Source organism: Opisthorchis viverrini (genome assembly GCF_000715545.1).
Source record: "Opisthorchis viverrini unplaced genomic scaffold opera_v5_130, whole genome shotgun sequence".
Classification (NCBI taxonomy): domain Eukaryota; kingdom Metazoa; phylum Platyhelminthes; class Trematoda; order Opisthorchiida; family Opisthorchiidae; genus Opisthorchis; species Opisthorchis viverrini.
The window spans coordinates 549,322-562,269 of NW_008751788.1; the positions used below are offsets into that span (position 1 = coordinate 549,322).

The window sequence follows — 12,948 nt, forward strand, 5'->3', positions numbered from 1 at the left end:
TTGAAATGTTTCGCTACGTTTTATGTAGTGGGTATTTTTTTCGAATGCTTAGAACCGTTGAAATGTAGACCATTGTAGCTGTCAAAGCCCGGATAATTTATCTTCCTGTGTGTACAACCAAGCACGAATTTTCTACCTTTAGACAGCAATGAGATGTCACGGGGGATGTACAAAGTTTGAAAGATCTGGGTCATTCGTATGCATCGGAACCCGCGATTGATTGGCCACAGCTGTGTGCAACAAATCAACCGCCGCCCCAAGCAATCTAAGCGATCAAATAATCCAATTATTCTATTTGTATAAGGCGCCAACAGTTGGAATTGCTCGGATAAACAAAACGGAGGTATAGGTATCCTGAGTGGGAAACAAAGGATGGAACGAAGGATATCATCTGTTGATCGATTAATGGGCAGCGTCGTCACCTTAGTGTAATGCGTAGAAGGTGGGTGGTATGATTGACTGTCCGCTTTACTGGAAACGCCATGACAAGTTCGCATATAAACGTTTTGGGTTGTCAATTACAGCCGTTCCAATTTTAGTCCTTTTTATTTCAACTTAGGCCATACATGGTTAAAAGGGCGTATAGTGTGCTAAAAGTCGAGTAACCGTTACTTCTAAAATTCCGTATGGCTTCGACCTAAAAGTTGCGACATCATAAAGCCTAAGAGTATCACGTGACAAGTAACTGTCCGGTGTGAAGCCCTAGTATCAAAACTCGATCCAACCAAATAAATATCCGACAGCCCCTTGTTCACGTGCCGTTTCATTCTGCGTGACCGGAAGACTTGTTGTTACTAGAATGCGTACGCATTTGGGCAGTGGTGCTTCGTGAGTACGCGACGATCCACGCGCTGACGATGTTGTCTTGATCGTCGATGGAATGCCGCCAACCAAAAATTCTTACCCAAAGAATAAATCAATCGTTATCATCAAATTCTGATAAACTTTTTGTCATTAAATCATCCTATTTAATAAGGCAGAAAAAAGTTGGCTAAAATGATACGAACCTGGGGATAGCTCGTTGGCATCATTTAGGGAAAAGGATATTAAGCGCGTCAGCTTCACTCTGACTGGATATGAAAGAAACTAATGAATTCCTTGACGCAAGTTGCTGTGCAAGCCTGCATTTACTTTCACTTAAGGAACGACAGAGCCTACCTTTTTTTTCGTGACAAACTATTCGTAAATGCCATGAATTCCAAAAACGGCAGCACAAAAGTAGTGAATTTCCTGAGCGAAATTTAATGATTTTTGCAATGCATATTACCGGCAACCAATGTATATTTAGCTGTATACCGTAGGTTTTTCTGTTTAGTTTAGATTTAGTCATGATTTCTTTCCCTCGTTACTCACTCCGGTAAAATAGATGATCGCTTTATTTTCAACCCAGTTTTTATAGCTGCTTGTCATCATGAAATTTGAGGAATCTGATGTACTGATGTAATGATGATACTACTGATCGGGAGGCACGCGAGTAGTATGAGTTGTTCGTAGAATTTCGCTTCGCGTCTATTGAAAAAGAAAGATCTGTTGCGGAATTCGTGGAGCCAATTTTCTAACATTTGCTTGGATTGAGCCGAGAAATGAGTGGAGTCAATGAATCTCCAGGAAATGTTGCGGAATTCGTGGAGCCAACTTTGTAACATTTGCTTGGATTGGGCCGAGGAATGAGTGGAGTCAATGAATCTCCAGGAAAGTTCAGGTAGACTCGTTCGGGAGAAGATCGTTGTCCAGGTTTTTCTAACTAAGATGCAGATTAGAGTTTTGCTTCCCTGTTCAATGGTCTGTAAGCGGTCAGTTGGCATTTTCGAATAAAAAACTCCGCAGCGAAGACCTTCTTCCTTTCACTGATAGTAACTTTGGACAATAAAAGCTGTGAGCTCCTGTGCTCCAACGAAAAGCCAAAGTGTTGTAAAGGACGCAGCTCTTACAACTTTAAAACAATGGGATCTGCATTTTAGAGCACAACTTTCGTAGACGCTCTAGTTTTATGCTTGACCACCAAGTAGGAATCATATGTTTGGAATCAACTACTTATACATCAACAGTAACTCGCGTGATTTCAACCACAGACAAGAGAAAGTTAAAGATTTAAAGCTGAGGAAAGCTGATTTTTTAACGCTCCATCTGATGTTCAACTATGCTGTTACACCGCAATATTCAGTGCGTCTTTCCTCACGTGCCACTGTGAGTAGGTTTTACACAAAAGTTGGAGCAATTAGTATTCAGAACCACCTTAGCTTCTTTGTTGACCGGCTTCAAGAGGGAAATTATTACCACTGTTTTGATCACCAATCCGAGTCGTCAGAATCTGTGGCACTCAAGCTCGGAAAACCGTGCGTCCACCTATGAGGATGATGATTTGTCCCTAACATGCAGATTTATCACCACAAGTAGTGGATGGACGATCTCTTGCTGACAGTTCTTGTGTATGAACTGTACTCAGATGCAGCTACATTTGATCTTTCTCATCACTGTATACTTCATGTGCATACGTAAGGCCCATTTGCACATTATCAGGAAATGAATTTCTACCTCACGATCATTTCCCTGGAGTTTTTCGTTGGCTGCCTCAAATGAATCGTGAATTGAACAAATACTGTATCGGTATGAAGCTAAGAATGTTGCTGTGCTAACGTTCGCTGCCACTTTTGCAAAAACGCATAGTTTATATTCCATTTTAGTACCGGCAACTTAGCATCCAGTTGTTTGGCAAATTTCACCTTTGTAATCTTACCAAGACTCCACGTCAGGCGAGATTGCCCAAGTGGTTAGAGCGCGAATTTACTGACCGGAAGGTCCGTGGTTCGAACCCGACCACTGCCTCTCGACTTCCCCTGTCTAGGCTTGGGCAACCTGGCAGTATCCCAGCCCTCGTGCTTCCTTCGGGTGGCATGGCAGCTAGGCATCAAAATGGTGTAAGAACTGAAAGTCAAAAGAGCCAGAATATCCTAACATTACGAAATTAAAGGTACAGCTCGCCTTATTATCAGACGTTCTGTTCCAGCGGAAACCCTTCCTTTGAAAACCCAATAGTTGATGGTATAAATATTTCTTTCTTGTTTTCGTTCTCTTTGCGGACACGGATCGCATATCTGACCACTAAGGAAGAATTACTTCCTCAAATGTATGTACTGCCTGTCACAGAGTAAGACGAATCTGATAAGAGTACGGCATTTCCCATGCACTTAGGGTTAATTACTGATATGAATACTCTCCATTAAACACCCTGTCTCAGCTCGACAGTAAGTGCCTACCATTTTAAGAAATACCGGCACCATATGGACCAGGTAAAATGGAAATATTATTTAGACTGCTTCATGTGTAAGAACGTCGAAGTCAGCACGAATCTATCGAATTTCATCAGCATACCCAGATTTGCGATGCCACAATCCGTGAATCCCGATAAGGTTTAAACTGCGTACTCACAGTTTAATACTTCAACGTTAAACCGAGGTGTATTACAACATATAAGGGTCCATGGCTCGAATAAATATTTGCCCTACTAGAAAAAACGGATAAATATTTGCCCTACTAGAAAGAATTTTCTCGTTGAACTGGACTTTTGTTTTCTGAGATATAAAGCGTGTCTAGCTTTGGCTATCCGAAGTCGGTGGAAGAAACAGGCAGATGGAAATCAAACCACCAGCAATGTGTATTGCCGTTTATTTGTTTTGTTTCGAACAAGTTTGCAGGCAAGCGCCGTCACCTACGTGTGAAAAACAAAACGATTTACCGAAATTTGTGTTTTGATAAGGAAAGATCCGTACCAAAGTTTGTTCTTGATACAAAAGCAGAGGACCCATTACTTTCTTCACTTACACAAAAAACCCTAGGTTTTCAGCGTCTTTGGTCACCTCTTTTTACTATTCTTTGCTACTTACACAGTGCTGGGTCACTATAATCCCCGCGTAAATATTCACCAGGATCATAAAATATTGGTCCTTCACCACTATCGTTTGAAAACGGCTTTTCGTTTTGGCAGGCACCCCCCCTCACATGCGACTAGATTTTCCTGTTAGTTGCCAGGTAACACAAGTATATTTTTCTCCCATCAAACTAAATGAGTTGTCGAGAAATATACTCACTTGCAAATCAATTTGGTTTTCACGGGAAACTCAATTGAATCCTGTTAGTTGACAGGTAACACAAGTATATTTTTCTCCCATCAAACTAAATGAGTTGTCGAGAAATATACTCACTTGCAAATCAATTTGGTTTTCACGGGAAACTCAATTGAATCTCTCGTTTTTTGCAAATCAATTTGGTTTTCACGGGAGAATCAATTGAATCTCTCGTGGGATATCGAAGAGTTTTGAGAGACATTGGGAGTAGTTTCCTTTATGTAAATGAGTTGTCATTTTTTTCGGTAACTACTGCATCCAGTCAACACAGAACACTTGGAAGTAAAATGCTACCAAACTTTGCGCAGAAGCAATAAACTGACTGAAGTTAATCAAGCTCCTCTTGTAAGGCTGTTTAAAGTTTATTTGTATAAGGGTGATGTATATTAATTTGTTCATAATCGCCATGGACGGACGGAATAACCCACGGTGACTGAAGACAATGTTGGAAAATTATCAAAAGGGGAGATGAAGTTACGAAAGTTGCACACTAAGGTAGCCGGCAGCTTCCTGAAAATATAGTTATGCTCAACCGATACTACTTCATCTAACCCAGACTGTCTTGTCATTTTGCATCGATGGAAGGAGTCAAATTCGATATTTTTGCATGCGTTTTTCGGAAGCAAAAAGATGCATTTTTACCGGAAGCAGGAGAATGCGCCGGGAGGCTAAGATTATTCGAAATTCAGTGAATGTTTCAGCTGTCACACTGAAGAAATCATTTAACTTCCGTTACGAGCTGGCAAGCTGAAAATCAGACGGTTCCTGCACGCCCATTGGTTAAGTTTACGAATGCTCTGTGCACCCTTAAAGAACAGCTGATCACCTGTTGACTTCATTTTGTTCCCGGTTTTGTCAAGCAGGCTTAGTTGACAGTTATAAAGAATGCAGTTCTCGCCAAGAATCAGAATGATGCACTACCATATCGCCATGATAATTTTGAACAAAAAGTGAACACGATAGTTCATATTGCCCTGAATTAGCCGTGTATTGTTGCGTCACGTCGATAAACCGCGAAGCCACTAAACAACATGCGACGCTTTGCATAGTCAGAATAAATCAAGCCAAATAGTGAGATCACACAGTAATCATCGCGATATTGAAGAAAAGGAATGATGAGTTTTCTGCCTTCATGTGGTTTACTTTATTAAATTGTATGAAATGCGCAGAGGTTCTTTCTCAACCATTCTCCACTCGCTCGCAGATTTTGACAAAACTTACTTAGCTGTTTAAGAAAGCATTTAACCCCGAACGAGAATTGAATGAACCAGGCCAGTGACAAACAAAAAGCATCCCCACTCTGCTGGTCAACGCAGAGCGCGGACTGTTGCGAACGTTCGGTCTGATTTATCGGTCGTTTCAAGGTCTCCTAGGTGATTTGTCAAAGCACGATATAGACTGTCAAACTGATCCGCTTCAAGATAGCTTGTCACATTCAGTCAAAAATAAATATGACTTTTTTCATGTTTTTCTGTTTGAATGACTGATTGTCGAATACCACTGGAAAGAGTTTGCCTCATACATGTCAGTCACTACAAGTTTCTACAAATCTTTAAATATCTACGGTTATTCTAGGTCATAGTCACAAACTAACCGTGCTGATTAATTATTCAACCGGCAGGTTGGCGATAAACTATATATTATATATTCGTATTCATAAAACTGGACAAGTGATCAATGACCTCTGAACACCTGTTCATTCACCGGTGAAATAATTTGACCAGCAACTTATTGATGGGAGCAGTACTATGACAGTTAGCTCCATAACTTAAACAAAGCATCTTGCTTGAAAAAACGAGAGATTCAGCTGGGTTCCCGATGAGTCTCCCGCAAACCGAATTTGTTCGCAAATGAGTGCAGTTGGCTAGTTTCGTGCAATTTGTGTTCAAGTAGAACATAAATTTGACGGAAATTCGGGGACTGCGCCTGTCTGTTAAGCCCCAAAGGAAGGCGAAACAAGCCGTTGCCTTCTTAGTACTCTGATCGATGAAACTAATCAATGCAGCACCGGTCCAAAAGCCGCCTACAAATATGCAAACTTTTAATCTGAATGAATCCCAAAGTTCAAGAACCCAAAATGGTCTTTTATGTAAGCTCATCGACCGTGCACATATCATTCTTGTTACCGAATGTGAGATCCAATCGCCTAATATGCAAATTAAGGGTGTTTGTCGCTTCTCTGCTAAAGCGCACTAGGTGCGTCAGAATCCCAAATAACGAGTTCGCTCCAAGTGCAACTTCGAAGAAATGTTAGCCACGTTCAACTTGAGAAAAAACCAGGTTTTTTCCGTTATGTACTTTGTATTCTCGCTTCGAAAGGCTTTTAGCCTCAGAATTAATTGGGGAAATGCTGCAGTCAGCCTATCACCTTCGGTCACTCAGTGAAACAACATGCTGAAACCTACTTTGGCTAATCTGGTCTAATCTGGTGATGAAAGTAGGCTTTTGGACTTTTTTTTCGGGTGTACGATTACAACTACTGATAATAATGAGTAGGCCAATTTGATTAAAATATGAAAAAAATTGGCCTTGCTAAAATCGCTTCCCTTTGTTACCGTTACAGTTTTCGAGATAATTTTCCCTACTCTGTATTGCTCCAAACTCTTTCATCTCTCCAACCGGCGGTTGACTGTTAATTCAGTCAGGGGACCAATTTAATATTCAACATTCGGCTAAGTGACCATTTATGATCGGTACGCCCGACAGACAGGTCTGCTGTCAACTACAATCCAGTGGGCGAATTTCCGGTCTAACAATGCTTCAGAGATGGGTCTGATCAATGTTGAGGTGCATCCTAATCCATTCGACTGAATGACGGTCGCGCTTTGTGGGGTGTGTACGTTCTCCTGGGGATAGGACAGGAATAGAATGTCATTTTGGACGGCGTCGTTGACAGTTACCGATCATCGTTGGATGATGAAAAGTTTCCGTTGCCTGGACCATTTGGAAATATGACTTAACAGAAACGAATTCGTTCGGTTCGTGATTTATGTCTAGGGTAACCAGAAGGTGAGTGCAACAGTGTCTGCTTGGCATAAACTGACTGCATTTAGTTGATCTCCCTGGTGGGACTGGTTACACGAGAATGGAATTGAGTTGACACCAAAAACGGCTTTCTCTTGGAGAGAGAAGCAAGCTTTTTTAGTCGTGAATAATCCGTGCACTCATCCACACCAGAACTCGTAAGGTAACTGTACAAACTGTTACGTTACAAATGGCATTTAGGCAGCGTGTCGGACAAAAGATTTAATTTGCACACTGCACCAAACCACACTGCACAAATGACGAGATCCATTTGAGTTTTTTCTAAAATGTTCGTCTAATAGCATCCTCTTGACGGTTATTTGCTTGAGGACAACTCGAAAGAACCTCTCACGCGTAACTTATGGATTACTGCAGAAGAGCTCCGTGTCTCACTTAGTGATATGCACTTGCCTATTGCATGTGTCCGAGTTCAGCCTACACACTGCATCCTTCTCCTCGTCTTTTTGCCAGGCCTGTGCGCCCGAAACACCAAGGATCGCCAATGCTGTAACCACGAGCATTTTTTGTGGGAACTTAGTGGTAGTTGGAAAATGTGGCGCCTGCAAAGAAGATCAACGCTCCAAGATAATCATGCGAATGTCACTAATTTAGCAAGACTGTTGACAATACTGGTGAAAAGAAGAGGGCCCTCGCTGCGGAGTTATTAATTAGAAAATGCCAACTGAACGGTTACAGACTATTGGACAGCAAAGCAAAACTCTCATATGCATCTTGTTTACAAAAACTGAATATTCATCTTCCCCTTGAACGCGTCTTCCTAAACTTTCCTGGATATTCATTGAATGTTGCTCAAATCCAAGCAAGTACTACAAAGCGACTCCACAAATTCCGCAACAGATCCAACTTTTCAAGAGACGCAAAGCGGATTTACGAGAAAACATACTACTGGCATGCCCTCCCAACAGTAGTATCACCGTTACACTGGTAGACATGCAAGCGGCACGAGCATTCGTTTCCCGCACGACCACTTATGCATGTCAACCGGCTAACCAGTCAATGAAGAATTTGAGCAATCATAACGAATTGTGAAATCAACACGATATTTTGAACCGCGTCTAATAATTCCATAACTTTTTGCTCATAGAAAAACTGCGCAAAAGCGTAACTTCGCAAGTTAATCTAAAGAATTAGCTTTGAATTTCGAAACCACTTGCAAACAAGGGGTTATTTTGGGGGACAATATATTGGACAACAGGAGGGAAAGAAAGCGAAATCAAGCAAGAACACAGTTATCATCAACAGAACAGAACACAGGACCTAGTGAATATCCGTAAACTTAGTAGTTACCGCTACTTTCTCAGGGCTTAGTCAACCTAAATCAATGTGAAATAGACTTTCCTTGTAAAGATGTATTAGAAAATGAATAGTTGCCAATGGATAATGTGCGGCCTTAATTCGCGACGCGACAGTGGTCACCTCTTTTTATTGGGCGAAAGTTACTCAACCAACAACAAATAAGGATAATCATTGGAACTCTCAAATCAAGTGGATGGGGCGAATGAATGTGATGAGCCTGAATTTCTGCGTTGATCTAACTGACAATTTGAGTGCCTGAATGCCCTTATCCGGCAAGACGAGTAAGAGAAAAAAGACCAAGAATATTTGGCTAATAGTGTGAATGCTATCGCCTTTGTAATTCCTTAAAGGGTCAAGTTGAGCGCACTGTAATATGAGTAAAATAAGAGCTACTCAAGAGCGAATGCTTAGAATATGCTGAAGAAAACACATTTTGGCGCTCACGAGTATGACCAAAACCAACAAAGTTTACAGGAGCCCCTGGTGAAAGACAATCAAAGATGGCATCTGGGCGCAACAAAATCGTACATCTATTAGCCAAATGCTGACAGGATTAATTTGGAGAGAGTGCAGAGTGGCATAAAGCTGTGGTGCATACCTTGCCGGGTTAGGGTTAGGGTGAGATTGGATAAAAAGGCAGACAGTTTTCGAGAAATACATTAACTTGCAAATCAATTTGGTTTTCACGAGAGACTCAACTGAATCTCTCGTTTATCATATTCCACAACTGAATGTGCTGCACAAAGGCCGCTTCATGTTTTAGTTGGTACGATATTCGAGATATCTCAGTATATGTATATGTGTAGAATATCATAGACGAGAGATTCAGTTGAGTCTCTTGNAGGAAACCCTTCGACAGTCCACGACCGGCGCTTTGTGTGCAGTACATTCACTTGTAGAATATAATGAACGAGAGATTCAGTTGAGTCTCTCGTGAAAAACACGTTGATTTACAAATGAGTGTATTCCTCAAACACAGTGCAATTTGGGTTCAAGTAAATCATAAGTTTGAGGGAAACTCGGAAACTGTGCCTACCTGATGAGCCCCAAGAAAGGCGAAACCGGTCGTGGGCTGTCGAAGAGTTTTTAGCAACCTTATGAGTAGTTACCTTTATGGGACAGATAGTTGTTGTCCACTGTCATGTTTATGGTCCCGGCGTCACATCTTTGTGAGCGCCAGGATAGCTATTTCCGAAATGACGTTGACATGGCTAAACACAAGGTTGTGTTTCTCTGGAAGGTGTGCATGGCCACGGTCGTACTGAAACAGGTAGTATCTTGGAAATTCAGTCACAGACGGCGCCTGAGTTGGCGGTTTTTATCACTATGCCTAGGCGTGAACAAGTTCGCCTGGTCAGATGTGTTCAACGGGCGTTGGTGGAGTTGTGGTAGCACGCTTGCCTCGCATGTCAGATGTCCGGGGTTCAAATCCTGGCACGACCATTGAATATGAACTGCTGATGAGGTCTAATAAAAGCAAAACTCGAGTCCAGTGCTTCCCTTTGGTGTAGACTCATCGGAATAATTACTCCAGAATAGGAATAAGACCGATGGTGCGAATATTATCTCGAATTTTCTTTTATTATGGTCCTTTTTAAATTCAGTTCTCATAAGCTTGATGCTCATCACTTCCACCACAAGGATAATAGGAATTTTAGAACGAGTCTGCTTTCAGATGTCCGGTTTCCTCGCAAATTTATCATATGTCATTTATTCATATCAACTTCACAGGCATCTGTGATTCCCGACCTCTTGGTAATGCTTGCAAAGGCGGAAAACGGTATGCACTTTTACTTGGTATGCTAATTAATCAATCCTCCGAAGAATGAAACGTGCAGTGGACTGCTTCTCGGTCATTCTGTCTGTGTACAGCCCAAATCCTTGTCTAGTGGGCACGGTTTGGAAGTTGCGCGTGTTCTTCTGTTCAGCTGTGCATACTTTCGTTTGTCCGCTGGGTTTTCTTTCCCACTTTCAATCATCTTGTCCACAATGCAGTGTAATCATCTACCGGCGTGGATTCTTTGCGAATCAATTACTTGGACAATGTGTTGTTAGCAAGCCTTTGATCAGACCGATACGGTTTTAATTAAGGTCGATATCCTAATCCCTATTAGGATCAATAACGGCACTTGGTGACGCGTATCATGTCGTATCGTAAAATCAAACACACTGTTTAGAAATTCTGTTTCGGTGAATAAACCGCAGCGCCCACGGTGGAAAGCAATCAATAACGGGAGAAATACGTCACTGAGCACAAATTTGGCGCAAGTTGGGGTGATAAAAGGCATCTTGCCATTGGCACCCTTCCAGAGGAACAAGGCGCTCTGTTCGATCAATCGGTGTTCACCTAACAGGGGTTGTCGACTCACGCGCAGAGGCGGTGCAGCTGCACAGACCGCAACGAGGGACGTAATGCACCGACGATCCTCGGCAGACCTGAATGATAGAAAGCGTGAGCAGTGTGTTCACAAATATTTTACGATTGAATACCTGGCAAAATACGGGGCGCAAACTACTGATTCATATCACAGAGCAAAATCTGCGAGAATTGGTGAAAACCTGAGTAGCGCACTCACAAAAATTTTACGATTGAATACCTGGCAAAATACGTAGCCGGTAGCCAAAGACCGTTGGCACGACATTGCAATTCTATTCGGATTTCGTATTATACAATTCTGAAAAAATTTGCAACTTCAACGGACAGTCACTGGTTACAGAGCAGTTAGTGTGGGAACAAGTCATATCAACAGTTAGTGATCAACACTTACGGTATAGCCGTCTTGAAGATCAATTCTGCGCGCATGACAAACAGCTCTCGCACAGCAAGTAGAAATAAATACTGAAATTTTTTCGAGAAATACACTCGTTTGCAATCCACCTTGGCCGGGTTTCGGAATGGCTTTGGTCTCACACAATTACTGTGTTAGTGAGTGTTCAGGTGGGGTTTAGTTGGCACGATATTCGAGATGTCGCAGTATATTTTCATGACAGAAACTACTCTAAAAGTGGCTGAAAACTCTTCGACATCCCATGACAGCCCCAAGAAGGGCAAGACCGGTTGTGGGCTGTCGAAGAGTTTTCAGCAACCTTGTGAGTAGTTTCCTTTATGAAAAAATACTGAAACTGTTTTGAGGCAGATTTTTATGAGAAATTACTTGATAGACAGCGCCAGATCATTTACCTTTTCTTAAGGATCCTGAAGGCACAAAAATGCCCCAAAATGTGTCTATGGCACAGAACGCCCAATGGAAATCGATTACTTTAGGTGGCTGCGAGATTTTACGTTCACAACACTCGTCTTCTCCTTGTGTGCTGGTTCAATCATTTCAGTGAATCCACACTGAATGAGGGAAGCACTGGACTGGTATTTTGCGCTCATTATAGCTTATCAGCAGTGCGTAATGCGCTTGATCGTGCTGGGGTCTCAACTCCAGATATATGGCACGCAAATTTAGCGTTGTACTAGTACTCCACACCGGATGCATTTGAATTATCACATCTAAAAAAGCGAACAAGCTCACGGTTGAGCGATGTAATTCATCTACCCGAAGCTTCAAACAAGGAGTAAATAACTCTTCTGCCAGGATTTCTCAGTTAGGTAGATCCACCGAAGCTTAAAATCTGTAAAACAATTTTGATTAGTTGTAGGTGGATTGTGGAATGTGGCTAACAGCGCCAAACATGAATTACCAAGCGGTGATGAATGGGTAACCATAATGATCAAGTTTATGGTAGTCGTTGATTAATCATCCTTAAAAACCCGCTTCACTGTCCGATTACCCCACGGATTCGGTAAACTTGTGCTCAACCAATAGGTGCCAGAAGATAAACCGTGACGGATATTTGCGGAAAACTTACTTGTGAATACAACTGTCCAGTTCCGGATGTTAGCACCACAGTCATTCCATCCTCAGCTTACAGTAATTCAGTGTCTCGGCCATGTTCGTTCCCCGGCGGGACAGCTAATTGCTCTTCTATAGTATGCAAATTGACCATACCTAGCTCCGTTAGACAATCAACAGCGTGGCACTAGTAAAACTTGATGAGTTGAACGGGATGCGCTAAGGCCAGCCAAACAGGCCTTCCAACCCCTGTCTCAGTTAGCTCAAAACTCATTAGTATGCGTGCCTCCCCAAACTACGTAAACAAAAATGTTTTACACTCATCCGTTGTAGGTTTCCTGTTTGAAAAATACACCCTTAGTCTCCAAATCAAACTAGACGAACAAGACCTAGAGTATGCAGAAGGCAAAGTTGGGCGTTTTTAGTGAGAGCGGCTGCTTCGTTGTGTACCGATTAGACTACCTCCCAAACCGACGTATGCTGTTCTCTGGGAGGGTGGAATATCATATGGGCCTAAACTTGTTGACGGATTCGGCTTAACACAGTTATTAGTGCGTGGTGAGCAGGCTAAAATGAGACTCTGTATAAAAAACTCTTCAGCCGAGCAAAATCAGCTGAGCGGACTGATTCGAGCTCGATGA

At 42.1% G+C, this 12,948-nt stretch overlaps 1 protein-coding gene across 1 annotated transcript; it reads right to left on the reverse strand.

Moving 5' to 3' along the window:
* Positions 1-2,771: 2,771 nt before the first annotated feature.
* T265_06388 (hypothetical protein) lies at positions 2,772-12,368 on the reverse strand (the record flags this gene model as incomplete). The annotated part of the gene is made up of 5 exons (XM_009171636.1): positions 2,772-2,925; positions 9,420-9,574; positions 9,835-9,932; positions 10,835-10,901; positions 12,324-12,368. The coding sequence occupies 5 exons, from the start codon at positions 12,366-12,368 to the stop codon at positions 2,772-2,774; spliced, it is 519 nt and encodes a 172-aa protein (XP_009169900.1).
* Positions 12,369-12,948: the final 580 nt, after the last annotated feature.